Genomic DNA, 23,233 nt, shown 5'->3' with positions numbered 1-23,233 from the left:
TCTTCCTTGGCCAAGTCTGGGATATTTTATATCAAAATATAAACTATGAGGGCATCAAAATAATGAGAGCAAGGGATCAAAATAATGAGAGAGGGATTATAGCTCATTAAACAAACAAAAGAATGCATGAGTCTATACTGATTTAAATACATAAATTAATAGGAAAGAGGAGAAAGTTCTGCCCAATGATAGAAAGTCAACTGAGAAATGTGGAAAGAATGGTTCAATTAGAAAATCTGGCAACTATCACTAATAATTATTTCAGGCAAGTTTATTCATAAATGCTAAAATTAAGGGATGAAAGTTATAGGACTAACAGGAAGTTCACATAGTTTCAAAGGCTCTATCCATAAAATACATAAGTACAAAGGGAAAAATAACCTTACAGTGGAGAAATCAGATAGACACCACTTTAACCAAAGGATAAAATTTACCAAGTTTACATCACATTCAATATCAGGTGCCTTGTATAATTTGTACTTGAAGGGCCTGTGGTATTTCTGCCTAAAATGCATCACCTAAAAGTATATTTAAGTAAATACAAGACAAATCAAAACTGAGGGACATTTTTGGGCCCTGGCAAGTAGCTCAATTAGTTGGAGCATCATCCAGATATGCCAAGCTTGCAGGTTAAAGTCCCCCGTCAGCGCACATATAAGAAGTAACCAATGAATGCATAAACAAGTGGAAAAATGAATTGATCTCTCTTTCTCTCCCTTCCCCCCTCTCTCTAAAATCAACAAAAACTGAGGGACATTCTACAAAATAACTGGCCTGAGTTCTTCTAATATACCAATGTAATTAAAAACAAGCAACAAGAGACCAAAGAAGTGTGACAACTGAATGTAGCCCATGACCCGGGATTTTCTTTGCTCTACAGAATATTATTGGGACGAATAGCAAAATAAGAACTATAGACTAAATATATAGTTAATTCAAGTATTAATTTCCTAACTGACAATTATAATATGGTTACATAAGAGGATGTTCTTGTTTTATGGATAAACACACTAAAAACTTACAGGTTTTCAACTGAAGATAGTTCAGAAAAAAATTACACATATACATATATATGTAGAGAAAGGAAGAAATAAAGTGGATGGTTAACATTTATGTAGTATGGGTAAAGGATATGCAGAATTTCTTTGTACAATTCTTGTAATTTTTCTGTAAATCTGACATTAAGTCAAAATTTAAAAATGAAGAAACATCAAAAAATTTTCATAAAACAAAATTAAGTTCTAATAACAAATGTCCAGGCTCCATATTATAAAATGTGCAAGCAATCCCAGCTCAAGCCTGCCTGAGGAAAAGATGGGCTTGAATAGCTACTTCACTCAGTCATCCAGTCTCCTCTCAGACTCACTAGCTTGTTAACATGGAAAGTAAAGGGTTTAAAGGAAAGGGATTTCATGTATGTGCCTAACAGTTGTAACCTGGAGTTGTGCCCTCTGCTAAGGCAGATTCTAAAGTGGACTCTTGCTGTCAATGGGGCTTTTGTGGATACTATTGGAGCTCCTGCCCAGCCCTCATTGCCTCTCCTGGTATGGGTAATGCCTCCACTAGCTTTTTACTTACTACTAAACCTCCAGCGGTGGTCAGTTTTATGTCTCTATTGGGCTACATTATAGAACCTAGTTAATCAAACACTAACTGTAGGTGTTGCTATGAATGTAGTATACATTCAACTAACATCTACGTTTAGTTGACTTTATGTAAATGAGATTATCCTCAATAATCTGGGTGTGTCTGATCCCATCAGTTGGCCCTGAGAGCAGAACTGAGGTTTCCCTGAGGAAGAAGAAATTTTACTTGTGAACTGTAGGGACATCTTTTGTCCAACAGTTTTTGGCCTATCCTTCCTGGTGGCCTGCCCTACCAGCTCCACAATTGTGTAAGTTAACTCCTTGCAATATCTATCTTTCTATCTACCTCCCTACCTCCCTACCTACCTGTTCTAGCCTACTGACTCTATTTCTTCAGTAGAATCCTAACATACCTCTTTCCCAAGTATGAGTCAAGTTGCAGACCCAAAGTCCAAAGGATATTTGTAAGGTTTTATGGTGGGTCTCTTAAATCTGCCCTTCTCCCTTGCCCCACAGATACTTGCCTTAAGGAAAAGTCATATATAATACCTAGTCATTCCCTATCATATATATTTTATGGCATGTGGAAATTTTGTCTAAAGTAGTATATGAATACTACTTGAACTGTTTCTTAAATGCTTAAGATCCTGGGAACAAATCCTCTAAGTCGGGGAAATGTTTATTTTGTTGCAAACAGAAGCTAAGGGAATGTATTTTAAAAATATTTGCTAGGGGACTTAGAATCATAACACCATAGATGTCTTAGTTTGAGTCCTTAAAGAAGGAACCTTGAGACAAGAATTTAGGTATAAGTATTTGGGAGGTGATCTCAACAAAGACCAGAAGGTCTGGAGAAAAGTGAGGAAACAGCAAAGAAAAGATGTCCAATAAAGGGCATGTTATCACACAAAATCACCACTGTGGGCATCTTGATCTTAATCCCCATGGGGAGCTCTGGAAGTTAGTGAGAACATGTCCTTTAGAATAATCTCACCAGAATGGTGACGGAACTGGGACTTAATACACTGCATCTGTTCAGTCACTGCTTGAGAGCTGTTTCCAGGAGGTGCTCATGACCCTGTACTTTGGCCCCTACTGTACAAGTTTAAATGTCAGAGGCTGCAATCCAGCATCTGGAAACCAGGTCTGAGACTGCCTCAATCCCAAAGCAGAGGAGAGATGGCTGGAGTGCAGACAGTGTCTGCCAGAGGTGTCAACATTTACTTAACCCAATATACATCACTTACAATCATGTGTGAGAAACAAATTTCTTCCTTAACACACTAAAAATTCCTTCTCTTTCTTAATATTAAAATAGTCTACAACAACTTCCAGAATTATATCTTAGCAAACACAATGGTGTATATTTGGTAAATTTTCTGACAATAAAGTTATGTTTATAACCAAAATGCCATTTATTCCACTATAATCTTAAAGATGATTGGGGAATTTACCCAGAATGACATGCAATTTGTTGTAAAACAAAACACACCTTTTCTAGACAGCTTATACTATTTATAGTTGTTAAAGCAAAAACAAATATTTGGTTACAAATACTTAAGCTGTGGATTGCTTTGGCTTTGACGGAAATATTTATTTCCTCCAAAGTTTGATCTCTGGGCCTCAAAATGTTTAACACAAGGCACAACTTCTGTGATTTAGTTCTTGAAAGCAGCTTCCAATGCTTGAGCTTTCTCTGTGATGTTCTTCTGAAAGGGCATCATGAAGTCTTCAAAGTCCACCTCATAAGTGAACCTCTCCCTCCGCAGTTCCCTCTTTCTGATCAGCTCTTCCGTTGTGGCTTCAGGACTCCAGGTCTTAAATAAACAACCACATCCAGAGCAGGTATGAGTATGACAGCCAATAAACATGCCACAGTCAGATAATTTTCAATATGGTTAATTTGAAACTATCAAATTTACTTCTAATTCTATTTTAACTTGTTTTTTACTTTTACATAACATCAGTGGTTACATGGGCATCACTGTTTCTGATGGTGACTATCTGGACAACTGAAGTGTTTGTTCTTCAATTACCTGTCTGATGACCTTTGAGCCAGGTACTGTTCAGTTTTAGGATGTCAAAACCAGAAAGCAATGGAATTAGAGGATCATTTGGATTTACTACCATTATATCTTATGAGTAAATCAAAATTATTTTCATAGTAGAAGGCAGAGAAAGCTGGTGGTCTCTCTTTCAGCATGGTTTGATGGGCATCGCCAGGATCACTCTTATTCTCCAAAGATGCTTCTACCTCTTACTGTAGATGCTTTAGGTAGCTACTGAATAAATCCTCTCTTAATTCGTGGGAAACCCCTACAAATTAAGGAGTTGGTGGTAGCAAGTACAAGGAAGAAGGGTTGGACCTAAGGTACTAAAAAAAAGTATCTATAGCACCTGGTGACTAAATGGCTATAGGGAATGATAATGACCAAAGAAGACTTTAAACTTTTGAGGAAAAATGAAAATGTAAAAATAAAAATAGTAATAGAAGAAACCAGATAGTTGGAGCCAAACAAGTTGGACTTAATGAGTCATAAATAGCAGGACCCGGCAAAAGGACACCTTCAAATAGTAACTATGAAAAATATCATTTGGACATTTGTTTGGGTAATCTGCATGGAAAGTATTTGAAAAATGACATTATGAGTTTATACCATGTTATGAAAATCGTTCCGAAGTACTTACCCTCCGTGGAATAAATGTGATATCTACTTTCTTGGTGTGACCACTAGTAATCAATGAATTGAGATGAACCACATTATCCTTACGCATTTTCTTTTCCTCCAGTATGGTTGGTACAGTATAAACTGGCGAAAGTGGTTCCTGGAAGCAAGACAAAAAAGATCCTTATGAATTTCATAAACCTATGATACTCTAATATTACATGTTGCTCTATATCTCAGAAAAATAGAAACAAAAAATGCTACTACGTAACTTGAAATGAAGTGGAATATTATTTTAACTTTGGGTAAGGAGAGAAAATTAGTTTGCCTTGTTTAACTCTATTTAATTAGTAGTTTCAGGGGCAGATCTCATAAGTCTTCATGATATCCATCCTTGACCTGTGGCAATTCATTAAAACAATTCATTAATTATTAAAATGGTAGTGGTGCACATAGTAGGAGCTTTAGCTGACTGACTTCCTTCACCTCTGGCAATTCTTTAAGTATATTTTATTGAATATGCTATTATGGTTGTCCCAATTTTTTTCCACTGTGCTTCCCTCTACCTAGTTCCCCCCTTAGTTCATGTCCATGGGTAATACATAAGTTCTTTGGCTTCTCCATTTCCTATACTATTCTTAACATCCCCCTGTCTAATTTGTACCTACAATTTATGATTCTTAAACCCTGTACCTTTTCCCCCTTTCTCCCCTTTCCTCCTCTCTCCTGATAACTCTCCATGTTATCTCCATTTCTATAATTCTGTTCCTGTTCTAAGTGTTTGCTTTGTTTGTTTGTTTTTAAGATTCAGTTGTTGATAGGTTTAAGTTTCTCATTTTACTGTTAATAATTTTGATCTTCTTTTTCTTAAATAAGTCCCTTTAACATTTCATATAATAAGGGCTTGATGATGACTTGACCTTATCTGGGAAGCACTTTATCTGCCCTTCCATTTTAGATGATAACTTTGCTGGACAGAGTAATCTTGGATGTAGGTCCTTGCTTTTCATCATTTCAAATACTTCTTGCTAGTCTCTTGTTGCCTACAAAGTTTCTTTTGAGAAATCAGCTGATAGTCTTATTGGAACTCCTTTGTACATTATTCTCTGCTTTTCTCTTGCTGCTTTTAAGACTCTTTCTTTATCTTTAAACTTTGGAAATTTAATTACAATGTGCCTTGGTGTGATCCTCTTTGGTTCACACTTATTTGGGACTCTCTGTGCTTCCTGGACTTGTATGTCTATTTCCTTTGCCAAATTAGGGAAGCTTTCTTTCATTAATTTTTCAAATCAGTTTTCAATTTCTTGCTCCTCCTCTTCTTCTGGCATTCTATAATTCAGATGTTGGCACATTTGGAGATGTCCCAGAATCTTCTTATTCTGTCTTTGTTTTTGTTTTTTTTTAATTCTTGTTTTTTCATTCTGTACTGGTTGACTGTTCATTTCTTCCTTATGTTCCAATTCATTGATTTGAACCCCAGCTTCCTTTCCCTCACTGTTGGTTCCCTGTGGATTTTTCTTTATTTCACTTAATGTTGCCTCCATTTCTTCATTTATGCTTTTGCCATACCCCATGATTTCTCTGAGCATCCTTATCACCAGTGTTTTGAACTCTGCACCTAATAGGTTGGCTATCTCCATTTGGTTTAGTTCTTTTTCTGGAGTTTTGATCTGTTTCTTTATTTGGGCCATATTTCTTTGTTTTCTAAATTTGGCAGCCTCCCTGTGTTTGTTTCTGTATATTAGGTAGAACTGCTTCTACTATCTGTCTTGGTGCATCTGTTATGTTGTAAGGGGTGGAGACTTAGGTATTTGCCAGGGCAGGGCTACCGACTTCATCACTCTGTGGTGCTGTATGTGGGGCAGGGGTCAGAGAAGGGACAATGCCACTTGTTCAGCTCTTGCCCCATTTCCAGTCATTTCCTCCCCTTCCTGAATGCAACTGGCACCCTTCTAGCTGCTGCCCTGGTGCTGAATCCCAGTGTGGGTGGGTTTGCATATGTCCTAGGGCCATGTGGGTCCTTGAAATGGACTCTCCAAAGAGACTGGCAGTTTTTTCTGTCACCCTAACCCCCACTGATTTTTACTGCTAGAAATTACAAGGCTTTACTTTTCCTGGTGCTGAACCCCTGGGCTGTGCCATCTGGCCTGGGGCTGAGATCACTTGCTCCCCAGGTGTCCCTCCCAGTTTTTATCCACCACATGAGAATTCGGGACCACCCATTCTGCTGGCCACTGCCACAACTGCCTCACCTCTGCCACACTGGGTCCTCTCTGCCCCAGCTTCCCAGCTCCACTGCTCCTACCTATCTGGATGAATGTTTCTTCTTTAAATCCTTGGTTGTTGAGTTTTGCAGTTCTATTTTTTGGTAGTTCTGCTTGTTTTTTGTTTTGAGATTAGTTGTGATCCTTCTTATGGTTGTGCAAGGAGGTGAAGCATATCTACCTACACTTCCATCTTGGCTGGAAGTTCCACCTCTGCCAATTCTTAATCTTGTCATCCATGTTTGTTACTCTCTACTGTCTGCCTATAATCTCTTCACTCTATCCATTTCCTACCACTTACATTCCTTTATTTTCTGTTTGATAACATCAAAGCTTTTCCTTCTTAAATTTCATCCATTGTCAGGTGTCTGCAAGAATCTCCCAGGGATCCTTTTGCTCCCCTAAAAGAAACTTCTAGTTTGGAAATGCATCTAGAGTTTCCCTGCTAATGACAAAGCTTTTGATGTCTCAGAAATCCCCATAAGCAACAACCTCAACCTTCTAGAGTCTTACTGCATGATATCCAAAGTTACAAGTATCCCTATATCTCAGGGTTCAGGGTTCAGTCATTAAAATTCCTTAAGCAGGGGTGGTATAAGATGAGTAATGAAAGTATATAAGGCCAAAATGAAGGAAAATCATGTTTTACTTCATTCCTCACAAGGATTATCCTCTTCCCTGTTGGGCCATCTCATCAAATATGTATAACACAGGACCAAATATACATATAAATATACATATATTATATAAATATGTATATACCCAATACATATATCCAATATCAGTTCTTTTTTCAACATTCTAATTGTTGAACCAACTTGGTTTTTGTACAATTCTCTTTGCAACAAATACTTTTCAGATTCTTCAGTAATAGGAATTTTCTTGCTAGATTTTTCTTAAGTATTGCATAATGGCGCTGAAAATATAGACTGCCTGTTATTCTGCCCATATTGTGTAACAGTATGCAATGCTGCCCCATTCCCCAACAAGTTTTTAAGACATTTCAGTTACCAATGGATAATCAATTACTTTTCTTACCTCCCCTTCTTTCTTAATTTCAGGGCCTTCAGTTTTCACTTTAAGAGGTGGCTTGCCTTTTGGTTTTTGGTTTTCTGCTGGTTTTGGCAAGTTATCTAGCTTTTCTTTAATCAAATCAATTATTCTATAGTCAGCATATGCTTTTGCAACATCCATGGCAGTATGCCCTGTTTAAAATAAAAATTTCAAACTATAATAAGCATATTAATAATATACCATATAGAAAAACCTTAGCACATCATCCCTAAGCATGTCTTAGTAAGGATGTTTCTAAAGCAAATGGTATGTGTAAGGTCACAGAGCTAGATCAGACATTCTCAAAGGTGGGTCCAGCTCTAAAATCTTATAATTAAAATGTCAGTTACTGGCAAATCAATTTTTCTTACTAATTTTTTTAGCATCTTTCTTAAAAAATCAATAGGAAATAGTGGCAGATTACATTTTGAATATTTAATTGCTGGTTCTCATTCCACACTGCGCACATTTCCTTTCATGTGACAATTTTATGTTGTCTTCCCTTTTCCATGGTGTAAGGAGGTATCTTCTAAAAGGCCTGGGGACCCCCAGGGTCAGAAGTGCTCTATGCAGGTGGATAGAATTTATGACACCTGTAATGTCCTCAGGCAGGACTCCCACAATACTACCCATGTCTACAGAGACAGCCTGGAGCAGCCAGAGGTACAGTACTCTTCCACTGAAAGGAAGCAATGAGTTCCACTATAAGAAAATGGTAACTCCAAGCAAAGAGCTCACATATTTATCAAATGAATTTTTATTCTTCATTTGTGATTTTTATAAGGTACACTTTCCATCTACTTCCTAAAGAGAGCCTCAGTTCAGAAATGACTTTGTCCAGCTTTAGAAGAAATCCAAATGCAGAAGTTTTAAACTATGCCAGCTATTAGAAGCTGACAGTTAAAACAATGTGATGACTAACTCAAGGTATGATCTACACATGGGTAAAGTCCACAAACAACATGGTACTGGTCCACAATGAAATAAGCTCAGGAATTAAGAGTAACTATTTAGAATTTTTTACAGCATTTGATAGAAGAGGTTTCTGTCATTTGAATCTAATTTAAAAAGTGTGAGTTTATATTTTGTGGGCTTTTTATGACTTCATTTTTCTTAGTAAACAATTTTTTATTGTACTTTGAAAAAGTATCAGTCCATGAAAGATTGTAAATATAAAGAATTGGCCCTTTAACACCAGTGATTTGCAAAGAACTGAGTTAATAAGACAAACTTCCATAATATTTAACTCAGGCTTACGTTTGCAGCAGTAATTCAGGGGAAAATATGGCCCTATAAGAACAGAATCAGATGGGGTTTGAAATCAAACATAAATTCTTCTTTCCTAACCCTAACCATCAATAAGATGAACACGTACCTTTTCTATTTTCCAACTGGAATTTAGCACCAATATCAAGTAGGTATTTGACAGTATCCAGTCTACAGCTCTCAATGGCTCTACTTAAAGGAGTTGAGTTGTTGAGTGAAACTGCATCTATGATGGCTCCAGATTTAACAAGAAGCTCAACAATATCTTGTTGGCCTGCATGGCATGCAAAATGGAGTGGAGTCCACAGAAAATTATCTGTAGCATTAATGTTAGCCCTACAAGGTAAGAGAGATGCACAAGCTAAAAATATGGGTTATTCCAAGAATTGGAGGCTAAAAATGCTAAGTAAGTCTTTTAGAGTTTTATCAAGTTGTTCAAATATAAACCAAGGAAGTAAAGTTCTAAGTAAAATTAAACTCTGTGTCATGATTTTTCTTGACAAGTGTTCTGCATTAGCTGGCAGTCTTCACTTTGTGTATACATATACATTTGGTTTAGTTTTAAAAGGCACTTAAGGTCCTAGGGGTTATAATTTTGCAAAGGTTAGAATCAAGAAAAATTGTAAAACTAAATCCAATGAAGATAAAAGCTAACAGGAAATATGTTATACTACTCCATTTTGTGTCTATTTCTGCATGTTATAAATTTTTTAAATGCACCTTCATTAAAACTCTAAGCATTATTTCAAATTTTATGTATTATTATGTAAATGCATTATTTTAAATTTTAGTCCCTTTTAAAGATTCACTGCCCAAAACTTTGAATCCTCATAGTTGCTTTATACTCTCTTCTGATAATATACAAATTTGAATCTTTTTTGACATTAAATATTTATAGTAACAATACTTTTATCAAGTATGCAATTACTGTGCTAGTAAGTGCTTTACATATTTTAACTAATTTTATCTTCAATAAATTCTATGACCTGGGTCCCATTAGGGGCCCATTATTAAAGTGAGAAACTGAGGAACAAAAAGGTTAAGAAACTTATCCCAGGTTATTTAGTTGTGGTAAAAGAAGGACTTAAATCCAAGTAATTGCTTTAGATTAAAAAGTCAAATGAAAATATTAAGCTTTGATATTTTAAAGATATTTATATATTAACCAAGGAAAAAAAATGGTATCTCTGGAGAAAGGAATCCAACATGTCCTTAATCATTATAGCCAACATCCCATTTGTTGGACTTTGTTGGGATTTCCCTACACACATAAAAAGAGGCAGATTAAAAAGTGTCTCCATGCAAAATGAATAAATTCTAGAGATCTACTATATAATATTCTCATTATAGTTAATAAGACTATATTGGACACTTAATATTTATTAAGAGGCTAAATTTCATGTAATGTTCTTACCACAATGTTTTTAAAAATTTAAAATAAAATGAAAAGCAACTCCACACCAACTAGGTAAGGCACTGAGACCGAAATAACTTCTCTTGGGAAGCCAGTGATACCCAATCAGAAGGCTTCTTCTACGCCCAGAGTGAAAACCCCTTGGCCTTCACTTTGTGCGTAGGTGCTACTGGCAAGCCATCTTTGTGTACACACATTCCTATGTTCCCATTAGCCTGGTTTCCCAGGCTAAGATCCACCTATATAAGTGGATCTTTTGGATCTCATAGGATCTTATCCCATATAAGATCCACCTATAGTCTAGGCTTCAGTAGTAAAGCACTTTCTTGTGCAATTAAAATTCTGCAGTTGAATATATCTTAGCTTTCCTTTCATTTCCTTGAAATATGAAGACTCATGAAAACTTAAGCCCCACCCACCCCAAAACATACCCTCTTTCAAGAAGAAACTTGACCACCTCTATGTTTCCACTTGCACAAGCAGTCATTAGTGGTGTTCTGTAATAATTATCCTTCATATCCACAGGTATTCCTGATTCAAATGCCTTTTTCAGCGAAGCTAGGTCTCCTGCCTTGGTGAGAAAATTAATATTTGAATATGCTTTCTCTGTATCATCAATGTACCAAGCAGAGTCATCCTGAATGGGATGTTCTGGTGGATGATCCCGATCAAACCGACTGCAATCAGTTATGTTCTTGTAGGTTTCAATCATGTAATATGGTGGCCCACCATCACTCCGGCGTGGAAATGCGTCATCAGGAATGATGCAGATTGGGAGGGGTAAAGCGAACTTGCCTTTTTTTGTCCTTTTGGCTATTCCTCTTTTCTTTTTTTTAGGCCCATAGGATCCCAAGACATAAGACTTCTGTAAGTATTTGGTTCCCTTAAAGAAATCGTTAATGTTGACCCCCCCTCCCCGCAATTGTTCATGAAGTTGAGCTATGGAAAGCAGCTGTTCTGGGTTGACTAACTCTTGCCTCTCTTCCAGCACCATCACAAAGTCTTCCTTGCTGACTGTCCCATCCCCCCTGTCCACATATGAAAAAGCTCCCTGAAGGGAAGTCTCGTGTTCTACTGACCAATCATGAAGTTGAAGGGCCCAGAGTGGGTTAGGATCTTTGGCTCCTGGCCGGGCTAGTTTATTAGCAATTCGTTCTGCCCGCCTTATTTCTTTGCTTGCTGCTTTGAAGCCACCTTCTTTAGCCACATTCCTGGGTGTTTTATGCTGTAAATTCTTCCATTTCAGGTCACATCCTAAAACATGAAGCATCATTATTATAAACGGTACCAAGGCACCTACATGGCTCTACAAATGACATTTATCCAACTGTTTTCCTATTTCAAATGATTAGTCAAAAATTTGTCCCTAAATTACTCATATATAGAGATGAGCACATTTAACTATTATAATTACAAAATTAAACTGTTATTTATTTATTTTTGTGCTTTGCTTTGGTGAATTTCTGAGAGATATTTCCAATTCATATTATCTGCCCCTAAAGGATCAGGACACTAATCCCTATAGATATTTAAAACAAATACCCTATTAGGGTACTTGCCTTATAAGGAGTCTTCACGTCAAACAGGAAAAGAGTAAGGGTGACACTGGGATTTGGAAAGAAGCTGTATTCAGACAGCTTACATGGCCCTTTAGAACTCAGAATGCTGAACAATGGCCTGTTTCTTTTTGAATGACTATGACTATAAATCTGTGTGCAATCTTAAATCACATGTTATCTGTATTCTCAGGGAATTAATTTCATTTATATACGTAGATCTACTGTTTTGTGGTAAGGTCATGTGAACAACCTAACAGAGAAAATTGTAATTTGTTCATCAATCTGAAAGGATTCCAGTATTATATTTGATTGAGTTATATATTAAATTCATTTTCCCTTTTGGTTCCTTGCTTAAATTCATTAGACCAAGACTACAGGTAAGTATTCTCTAAATAAATTAACTTTGTGAATCAGGGTTGTGGGGGGTGTCTATTTAGTGTTACCAGGAAGGCTATGTTGTCTATTAATAAGTGTCTTGAGACATTAAAAGTTTATTATGTATATAAATGTCAGACAATGAAGTTCTTTCTAGTGTTTTGACTCTAAAAGACTCTTCTATTGCTTTGCCAACATCATGTAATCAAAAATAATAATTGCTACCCAATCAGTATTTGTAGCAATCAAAACATATAGGCAGCTGCATGTAAAAATAAAACATACCTCTCCAACACTTTACAGTTTTATCCCTTGCCAAAAAGAAAATTAATCACCAATGCTTTTCAAGATTAATACTTCCTTTAGTATTGTTAAAAATTAAAAATATATACTCAGGCTGATAAGTTTATTATTGATAGAAAAAGCGTATTGGGACAATACCCTAAAATTTCTATATCGGACAGTTTTAAGAACAGTAACTTATTGGGAAGGGGTCTTGATAGTGTAATTTCATAGCATAATGATTCCATACTAATTCCAAGTATGCTGTTTTTAGTGAGCTTTTTTGCTTATTCAGGGTGTCTGGGGGCTTATCTACCATCTCCCACACCATTCCTATATTTACCCCAGCACTATGAATCCAAAGATTATTAAAGCTGCTTTATGCCTTTTTCTGCTCCAAGTTTTCTCCTTGCAGTTAGAAACTTTATGTAGATAAAAGACTAACATCTCAGCTGGAATATCTGAAGACATGTTTCCTTTTTTTTGACTTGGGAGACTTTCTCGCCTTCTTTATGATTAGTAAATAAAGATCCATTCACCCCCTTTGTGAGTTATGTTCCTCTGTGGTCAAGCGACTCTTTAGGGGCTGGTGCTAGAAGACCACCAAGCAGCCAAAGGCCCATTGGAAGGAGAATTCTCCATGGAGTGGGTGCTTCAGGAGAACTACTCCATGTTCCCCTCCTCTGTCCCTGGACATGGCCACCCACACTGCTTACAGTGACTTGTAGATTGCTCCAGCAACAGGAACAGGGCAAAAGAAGAGCATATTGAGGAAAATAGGTTAATGTGGGAAAAGAATTCTGCCTTTACACTGAAGTATAGAAGAGACTAACCCCATCGAGTTTACTCAGAAATGAGCATTTTATTTAAATAACATTTAAATAAAAAAAACATTTTATTGCTAATGTTTTTTGCTGTTGTGATTGACTTTGATCTAAGATTTTAAAGGTAGAAATGTAACTGGTAACTACTGCTATGGAATTGCATCACCCACATAGCATCTGGTGATTTTGTGGTACTTCTAAACACGCTACAGAACTCAAAATATTTTCAGACATCTGTCTGAAAACCACAGTCTTATGATTCTACCAGGAAGATAAATCTTTCTATACAAATTGAGTGAGGCCTTCAGCATGGCTAAAGCTCTGGCCCTTTGCTTCTCAATTTGCTTTCTATTACTTTATTCCAGGAGTATGTAAACAATACAGTACATGTTTGGTGATGTTAGTCTCAGTAAGGAAGCAACTGACATATTGAAGTTGAAGAAGTTTATCTCGATCTGGGCAGATCTTTAGTTTTTAGAAATACATCATGTTAAAAATGAAATGTCAGAATAAACTGCTGATTGTGACAGATTTGAAAACTGGACTATGAGACGATTTAAGCATTTGATATATTTTCCTTAATATATTGTTAAAACTGTTCATTATTTTGGAGGGTGGGGAAAGAATAATCAGTTATTGCACTATTAGTTATGCAGACACACCACTATTTGTAATATTAGTTGTTACAGTTTAGGATCTCCAGGTCCCAGTGACTGCTGAAGTGTTGTGCTTTGTAGAGGAGAGCAAAACAAAGGCACTTTCTCTGCTCTAATATAGAGTCATAGAACTTCAAGTTTTGTCTATTTCTCAGCTGGAAAAAGGAAACCACTACCATAAAGTTCAGCAGAATGCAGTCCCATTTCTAAAATTTTAATGCACATTCAATTAGCATGTAGTTAGCACCAAACCGATCCATTTCTTTAAACTTAATGAATGAATATTATCATTTTAAGGACTATATAACATATAGTCCCAAATTAACAAAGTTACTCTAAAAATGCTATAGGAACAGCTAAAATAATAAATATTACCTACATTTCAAATTTTCTTTGAAAATTTTTATTATTTCATATTTCTCCCTATATTCAAATTATCTCCCATAAATTCAAATTATCTAGAAAAGTCATCTTTGCAGCTGACACAATAGAATATTTTTAATAAAACAAGAATTAAAAGACATGGTTTTCAGTGTTTGTCCTTGTTAGATGGATGTTCATATTTTTTAAAAAAGGAGTTTAATAACTATAAACATTTTAGAATAATTTCTTGACTCATGATTAGATTTTTAACAACCTAAAATATTTTAGAAAATGGATATTTATCACTTTTAATACCAGTTTCACAACTTAACAGAAAGCAGACTAAAAAAAAAATCAATTTTTTTCAACATATCTGAGTGAGGTTGGCTATTGAAAAACATAAAAAACTGACAAGTAAGAGACCCAAAGTCTCCACTTACCTACAACAGCGATTTTCTACCACTGTGCCAAAAGAATTCTTAAAACATGCAATACCTGACGATGTAGTCAGGGTTACTGACCTCTCTTCCCCTTAGATTGTCAAATTAAAAAATGACAATAGCCAACACAATAACTGTCCAGTGAAAATGAATCAAAATTATACCTATTTTTTGTCACAGGGGCAAAAATATATATTTTAGTAATTAGTTTTTATGTGTCATGAGATAAAAAAGTTGAAAATTGCTGATCCAGAACATGAGTAAATCATAAATACTTTAAGCATAAAAATGCTGGACGATTTTTACCTCGCTGAGCTATATATCTACAGCAATCTGCAAAACCACCCATGGCAGCATAATGAAGTGGTGTGTTCCCATTCATTGCAATCAACCCCATGTCTCCGTTGTAGGCAAAAAGAAGCTTCAATATCTGCAAGACAGATGGTGGATAATGTAGAGGAGCAGGAATGTATGTTTACTGAATGAGGATTGCACCTGGATCTGTGCTATCCAATACATTACATGTTAGTCACATGTAGCTATTGAAAATTAAATTGAAATGAATAGGAAGTAAATCTTAAAAGTACAGTTCCTTAATTTCACTAGCCATACTTAAAGTATTAAAAAGCCATATGTAGCTATTGTATTGTACTCTATTGTACAGCACAGATATAGAACATTTTTTATCATTGCCAAAATTTCTATCAAACAACATTGATATCTAGAGTATACAAAACTCTATATTCAGCTAGGACACTATCATTTTGGTAAATCTAGGCAATTTTAGAAAGCATCAAACTAAGGCACACATCTTCAAAGGAGCAAATTCTTTACCAAATGTAACTTCTATTGTGATGCATATTGTTACTGTAGGGAAGAGATTCGATGACAAAAATAATGGTAACTATCTTAAAACTCAGAGAAAATGGGATAAATAAGTTTTAGATGTAATTCAGAATTTTAAGAAGGCCAACATTGGTTCCTATTTTTTTTTCTGCAATGTAACTGTCTGTACCTATGAGAAACCTTTGCTAATATGTCCAATCAGAATACTTGGAGTTTAAAATTTAGGTGAGTCATTAAGTGCCACAACAATCAAGGGGAGAAAGGTATATTGGCATTGTTCTCCCCACAATTAGATCATAACATGTTTTGAAGATTATAGTATGTAATGGAGGCATAAAATATGGTAGCCCCAGTAGCCAAAACCTTTAAATTGTCATAGCTAAGAAAACAGAAAAAAATTAGTATTATTAAATGTATAAATTAGCAAGCAGATAAAATTGAAGAACTAGAGTGTGTTTTTAAAAATAATATTTGAACCCTGGCTGGTGTGGCTCAGTGGACTGAGTGCCAGCCTGTGAACCAAAGGGTCACCAGTTTGATTCCCAATCAGGGCACATGTATCAGTTGCAGGCCAGGTCCCCTACTGGCAGCATGCAAGAGGCAACCAATCTATGTTTCACTCTGTTTCTTTCTTTATCCCTTCCCCTCTCTCTAAAAATAAAGAAATAAACTATTTAAACAATAATATTTGGTATGAAGTATAATTTTAGAATTTTTAAAGGAAATCAAGATGGTGACTTAGAAAAAAATCTGCCTTAATGTAACCTATATGATATTTAAAATTTTTGAAAAGGACAGAAAATTTGTTAGCAACAAATTTTAAAGCAATAAGCATGTTATTACATCAAAAAAGCCTCCTTTGGCAGCGAAATGTGCAGCATGATGTCTCTCATTATCAAATGTATTCACTTCACCTCCTCGCTCCAATATCCCTCGAACTAATTCCACCACGCCTTCTCTGGACGCTTCCATCAAAGCCGTGCGGCCTGTGGCCTGAACATGAAACAGATCAAATAGTGTTTACAGCTGTCATGTTAAATGACATCTTCGGTATAAGTAGGATTGAAATCCATTTGGCTCCAGAGTCACTACCATGTTTAGTTCTCTACATTTTTATTAGTTTTATGTAACAAATAAAAAAATGAAGCCAGTACTATGGGTAAATATCCAAAATGTAGAATTCTAAATGAGTCAAGGTCATACCAGATGTCTCAGTGAGAAAAATACATTTCTTGCTGAGATTATAGAGCAAAAAGGGAGAAAAGAGGGTAGGGTATATGCTAACATTAGGTTACAGGTGCTTTCTAATGAGAATAAAATCTGATTTCATTGTCTCAAAATAACAATTAAAAGATTTAAAAAATCAATAAAATTACCCAAAGGAGGAAAGGGAGCAAAATGAATAAAGAAAAAAGCATAACCACATATTCTCTTTTCAAAAAGATAAAAACTTTACTGGGCATTAGTGATACCTTGTCTATTTTCTAAAATGATATTTTGACATTATGAATAATAAATAATAATTTTCCAAACAATAAGAAAATAGACTGTAGGATTATGGTAATATAAATATAATGAAAGCATGTTGTCTTAAAGCATTTTGAATAGAAATGAACTGTCTATACGCTAACAGGATAATTTTACCATATTTAAATGCAAAAATTACCCTGGTAAGACTCTATAATTGAAAAAAATGAATATTTATAATCACAGGAATAGTCATACTGAGTTGATAGCATTTGGATTGGCTCCTCTGTCCAAAAATGTCAGGCACATTTCTTTAACATCATGTGCTTCTTCGCAAGCTCTAAGGAATACTGGGATTCCTTCATAGGAAGAATTGTTGACATCCGCACCGTGTTCCAGGGCAATCAATGCACAGCGATGATGCCTCTTAGTAGGTAAAATGCAGTGAAACAAAATACCTGTAGGAAAATAGAACCCCCAAAGAATACTTATTAATTGCCTATATATTTCCATCAGATAAAAATAACTTTAAAATCCATAATTAGCTAGTAAAAGTGATAGAGCAAAGACATTTCTGCCTTTGTTTTCCTTCTGAAACTAACTGAAACACCAAGATTGAGAAACAGGAAAGAAACTCAACCCATGACAGAGTTAGGAAGCAGTCACAAGCAAGTGTGGCTTAGAGCTTTACCTTCTTCATATTCTGTAAAACAGTTCAAAGAGGAAGTACAGGGTGGGCATGGAATATGTCCCACATCTTTCTAAAGATCAAGTAAGTATTTTAGTCATTTAAATGTTTGCTTATCCTTTCGAAACAATGCACAGTGAGTCAAATATTGGTCTCTGGAAAATAGGATGTTATGACAGAGTATTGTGAAATAAGCAAAACAGTTTGGCAAGTGGCAGCCGAAGCGAAGAACATGCAAGGTGAGCAAGGTTTGTGTGTGGGAAGACAAGACCCTCAGTGCAATGAGCACAGCAAAGGCTATGTAGAATCGAGGCAGAAGAGGGCACTGCTAACAAGGTTATGTTTAAAATAAGATTTTGTATTTGTTTCAGGTTTCATTTTATATTTTGATTTCTTACTATGTGATTTGTCATATTGTTTTCTGATATACTCATCTTCCAGAACCTTGACAGATTTAATATTAATTTCAATGAGGTTAAATTTTAACCATATGGCCATCAACATTTATTACAAATATTCACTTGACTTTGTTTCTAATTGTACCTTGTTTAGTTTTAATTTTACAATTTTAGATTTTATGTACAATTTCTCAACCCGTTTTCTTTGTGATTGGTATCTGTTTCAAACTCAAGGAGGTAAACTATTCATTACAGTGTTCCCCAAAGTATATTTGACAAAATTTCATGTATAGGAGATGCTATATGGAAAAACTATTTCATGGTCAAACAAATATGGAAAGTGTCACCATCATTGGTCTGTCTGACAAATGTGAAATCAATGTGCCTAAATGTGTTTTATTCAATGTTTCTCTAATGAATTTGACAGTGGAACCAATTTTGCATGTAGCACTTATCAACATCCCAGGGATTCAGTGGGGCATGAAACACACTAAGAAATGATACTCGATCGAACTGAGAGGTTTCTGTGTTTGTGTTTGTTTTTGTTGCTGTTGTTTTTTAGGATATGGAATTTTTAAACACATTTGACCCCTGATTGCACCTGAAGGATATTTTGTTACCTAGTGGCATTAAGTAATTAAATAATTCTTTCTTGTCTCTGTCTACTCCTCTGTTTTAAGCAAGTCAGTGGAGAGAGTTACAAAAGCAGGTTTTGTCCCTGTCAGAAAACATTAATATTTTACAGGTGAATTTATTTCTCTACTGTGGGGCTGATAATAGTGGCTTTGTACTTAGTGCAATTCTTTGGGACAACTCATGAAATCTACTGGTTTTTATTAAGCCTGGCAGTAATCTTCTTAGTGATTTTCATGAGGCTATGTCAGTTCCTGCTGGGACCTGGCATTGTTTGGACAAGAAGTTCCAGGACTGTGGTCTTGAGATTGGATTGGGATGTGGGGTAGGGGGGTGAACAGGGTGGGGACATGGGGCTATCTCACCTGAAAAGTCCTGGAAATTACATCCCTGTCTCAAATTTCAAGTTGTATTTACAAATTATTTAAAATTACTCCAGAAAGTTGGAGTTTATGCTAGAAACTACCTTAATCCTTCAAATTCCCATGTGTAAATAACTCCTTTCTACATCAGACTGCTATTGAGAGGAGACAAAATCCTTCTGGAGTCTGAAGTCCAGTACTACTCCAGGTTCTAAACTGTGAAAAAGAAAAATAAAAGCTCTCCCTTTTTGCCCTAAACAAGATTTTGTATTTTATAATGGGTGGCTATGATTACAATAATATCAATGTGTGTCATGTTGAAAATTCTCTACCTTTACAAAAATCACTGAACACAGATTAATGTAATTCTAATTTTCTTTTTGTTTTTAAAATTCAATCTTCATTGCATTTTTTCCTGTTACCATTTATTCCCCTTACACACACCTGCCCTTAGCAATTAATTTTCTTTTTAAACGAAAAAACTCTCAGATCTGACTTCCCTAAGCTTTACCTATACCATTTTCAAATTATGGGCAGTCAGTATCCTTAGGTACAGGAGTAATCCACTTCTAAAGTTGAAAAGCAAAAAAGCCTGCTTTATGAATTTCTGGCTACAAAAAGAATTGCATCTGCTGGGTAGAATGTTGAGATTTTTACCTTTTCCTTCATTATCGACTTTAGTCATATCTGCCTTTGCCTTGGCTAGTATTTCCATGGACAATTCATGGCCCAGTCCTGCAGCCCTCATGGTCGGAGTACAGCCCATTCGATCTTGCACATCGGGGTGAGCACCAAGGCTGAGGAGAAAGCTGACCATGTCAATGTCATTGGAAACTGAGGCTAGGTGCAGAGCACTGAGTCCCTCCACAGGTTCTGTGAAATTGATTAGTTCAGGGTAGCCGAGTTTGACGAGCTTTTCTATCTGCTTCTTGTCTTTGTTCCGAACACATTGAAGAAGTTTGTAGACCTGCAGGTTCTCAAGCCTTTGATCTGTTAAAGCCATGCTTGACCAGCAGCTTCTTGAAAATGCTTTTGTGGACCAAAACAAACACTAGAGCAGAAAACACACACCCACAACAAAACAAAAACATGTGACTCAAAGCTAATTATGTCAACTTTATTTTGATTAAATAATATTTTAAGCCTTCCCAAAGAATAGAGTCAATTTCTAATAAAATGTTATGATAATTGATTGGAACTAATTTCATGAAAGTAGAAATTACACATAAACATAAAAATCTGCAACTAGTATAAAGTTCAAATATTTTTAAACTAATCTCCCATCAGAATGAATACTATGTAGTTTTCTTGTTATTCTCACTTAATCTTCCCTCCTTGACAGAGCCTTCCCATTCACCTATGAACCAAATGAGGCTAACTAAATTGCCAAATTAAGGATTTGAGCTCCCCACCACATGGCTCTGAACCAGCATGTTGCCCATAACATAGAGACCACACAAGTTTTAGTAGTTAAAACACATGATAAAGAACATGTAACATTTTGAGGTGCTCATTATAAATGGGCATCTACTATGCTCTGTGAGATACCAAAGAGAGATCAGTAATTTTTTTTTCATTTTACGTGACAATGAGGTATCAATCTTTTGAATTGAAGAGTAGGCCAGGCTAGGTACTACCTGCTTGATTTCCTCCATTTATTTTTCTGAGGGAAATAAAACAAAAACACAAAACAAACCTCGGCCAAATCATTGCCACAGCCCCACATTTGTCTCATCACTTCCTCAACAGCCTCCTATAGTCCAACCTCTTTTCAATCCCCAGAAAAATCTTTTATAAATGCAGATCAGATAAGGTCAGACAAGTTTCCACCTCAACTTTTTGTATGGGGATACCCCTTCCATCTCCTAAGACAGGAATGGGTCTATGACCTAGGTTTAGCCTGTGTGAGTGAACACTCTCCCCAGGTACAGTGAATGTCTCAAGAATACATTCGGAAAAGACATCAGCCAATCACCACCCCATGGGACCCTTCTGCCAAACTGCATGGAAACACTACTCTTTCTACTCAGCTATTAAGCAGTGGGGTATGGGGTGGGGCTGCCAGGAGCCATGTTGGCTGTCACGGAGAGACTGAGACTGAGGGCATCAGCTGTGCTCAGGACTCAGTAGTGCTAGAAGTCCCTACTACCTAAATGTTCAGGGTTGCATGAGCAAAAATGCCCTTCCCCCAACCTTATATTGGTAGAAGCTAGTTAGCTTGAGTTCCTCTCATTTGCAATGAAAAGATCCCATCTTACTACAAAATCTGAAACTGTACCATCTTTTCCCCACCACAAACCTGCTCCCTTACCTACATTCCCTATAGCAATGAGTTCCATTGTTGACTACGTGTCCCTTCTGTAACTGTGTCTCTCTAGACAACCATAACATCTCCAATGCCTGTTTCCTTCATACCTCCCCACCCACTCCTTCTTAGTTTCCTTTGCTGGGTCCTCCTCTTATGTTAGGAGCCTAATTGTTGGAGTGTCCAGGAGTAAGCCCTCAGGATCCTTCCCTATTCTCAATCACTCTCCTGTGATCACATCCCATCTGATGATCTTTATCCTAATTTGCAGCTTATAATTGTTCACTCTCAAATTTATACAGCCATCTCTGTCTCTCCCCAGAGCTTCAAAATTAAATACCTATCAGCCAACTCTTCATTTTCACTTGGATGTTTAATAGGCATCTAAATGTAACATGTCCAGAGCAGAACTCTTGCTATCACCCAGACCTCCAGTTCTCCCCATTTCCAGTAATGGCATCACCATCCATCCACCTACTCAGGTTAAAAAACTAGGGGTTACTCTTCCTTCTCTTTCCCTCACAGATCCTCTATCTATCAGCAGATCCTGTCAACTCCACCTCCTGACATCAACTTCTATTGGTACTATCCTAGGCCAAATCATTGCTACAGATTTCTAATTTGTCTCATTGCTTCCATAACAGCCCTCTATGGTTCATTTTCTATTCAGCCCCAGAGCAACCTTTTAAAAATGTAGATAGATAGGATCAGACAAGCTTCCACCCTCAAAATTTTAGTATAACTATTTTTAAACATAAAGAAAAACTGAACACCCATATATCGACCCTTGAGATCCTACCATTAATGCTTGATTTGCTTTATCACATATCTATCCATTGTATTTTTTGATCCATTTCAAAGTAAACTGCAGACATAGTCCAGCATACATATCCTTATCTGGAGATTAATATTTGTTTACAGTTCTTTGTTTTCTTTTTGGTGTTTTGAATATATAATGAAATGCGTAAGTGTTAAGTGTACCACTGCATGAGTTTTGACAAAAGCATACATCTTTGTCACCCAATCTTCTGTCAAGATATAGAACATTACCTCATGTCAGAACATTCTCTCCAGATAATCTTTTAAAACATTCTAGTATCTCTCCTTTGTAATAAGAAAAAAACAAAAAGACTCATGATGACCTCCCCAGTTCCTTTTTCCTGATCCTCAGATCTCACTTCAGTCCCCCTTGAATTAGTGATCTCCAGCCATACTGGCCTTGTTTGTTTATGGAACAAAAATTCACTCCTGCCCCTGAACTGTCTTGTTCCCTCAACCTGGAGTGCCCTTTGCTCAGAATTTCCACTGGTTGGCACTTCTCACCATTAAAATTGATGCCAGCTTGTTATTTCATTTATTTTTTTCATAATTAAATGAAACATTTTTCTATATAACATTTCTTCTATAGATGTGTAGATATAGGTATAGTCAATTTATATATTGTATACCTTCCCCGCTAGTATGTAGTCTTCATGCAACAGAAGTTGTATATTATAGTGACCATTATTTCTCCACCAGACAGAACCTGGCTCATATTTTTAAACATGAAGAAAAACTGAATACCCATATATCCACCATTGAGATCCTATTATTAATGCTTGACTCGTTTTATCACATATCACAAGAGGCATCAATGAAGGTTTGTTTAACAGACAACCAAAAGTTATAATACTGAGGAGTGGAAGGAATCAAAGAAAATGTCTAGGTTTCTGGCTTGAGAAAGTGGCTACCTGTGCCTAAGATGGGTAGCTCAGGATGGGGTCCAGACTGGTCAGGGAGTGTAGCT

General features: G+C 36.2%; 1 protein-coding gene across 2 annotated transcripts in view; it reads right to left on the bottom strand.

Annotated features, from left to right (window-relative positions):
* Positions 1-270: 270 nt before the first annotated feature.
* Positions 271-23,233, bottom strand: part of ANKEF1 (ankyrin repeat and EF-hand domain containing 1) — a 73,311-nt gene continuing 50,348 nt past the window's right edge. For both annotated transcript variants that reach the window (XM_045833338.1, XM_045833339.1), the window contains 9 exons: positions 19,800-20,193; positions 17,320-17,519; positions 16,438-16,587; positions 15,055-15,178; positions 10,681-11,503; positions 8,945-9,171; positions 7,555-7,721; positions 4,275-4,412; positions 271-3,403 (listed from right to left, as the gene is read on the bottom strand). In XM_045833338.1, the coding sequence (XP_045689294.1) occupies positions 3,245-3,403; positions 4,275-4,412; positions 7,555-7,721; positions 8,945-9,171; positions 10,681-11,503; positions 15,055-15,178; positions 16,438-16,587; positions 17,320-17,519; positions 19,800-20,145 (2,334 nt within the window). In that variant the 5' untranslated portion in view covers positions 20,146-20,193 and the 3' untranslated portion in view covers positions 271-3,244. The remainder of the gene's footprint in view (positions 3,404-4,274; positions 4,413-7,554; positions 7,722-8,944; positions 9,172-10,680; positions 11,504-15,054; positions 15,179-16,437; positions 16,588-17,319; positions 17,520-19,799; positions 20,194-23,233) is intronic.

The sequence above is a fragment of the Phyllostomus hastatus genome, unplaced genomic scaffold (assembly GCF_019186645.2).
Source record: "Phyllostomus hastatus isolate PE091 unplaced genomic scaffold, TTU_PhHast_1.1 phas_contig_17, whole genome shotgun sequence".
Lineage (NCBI taxonomy): Eukaryota > Metazoa > Chordata > Mammalia > Chiroptera > Phyllostomidae > Phyllostomus > Phyllostomus hastatus.
Note: the sequence above shows the minus strand (reverse complement) of the source record. Positions and strands in the feature narration are given on the sequence as shown.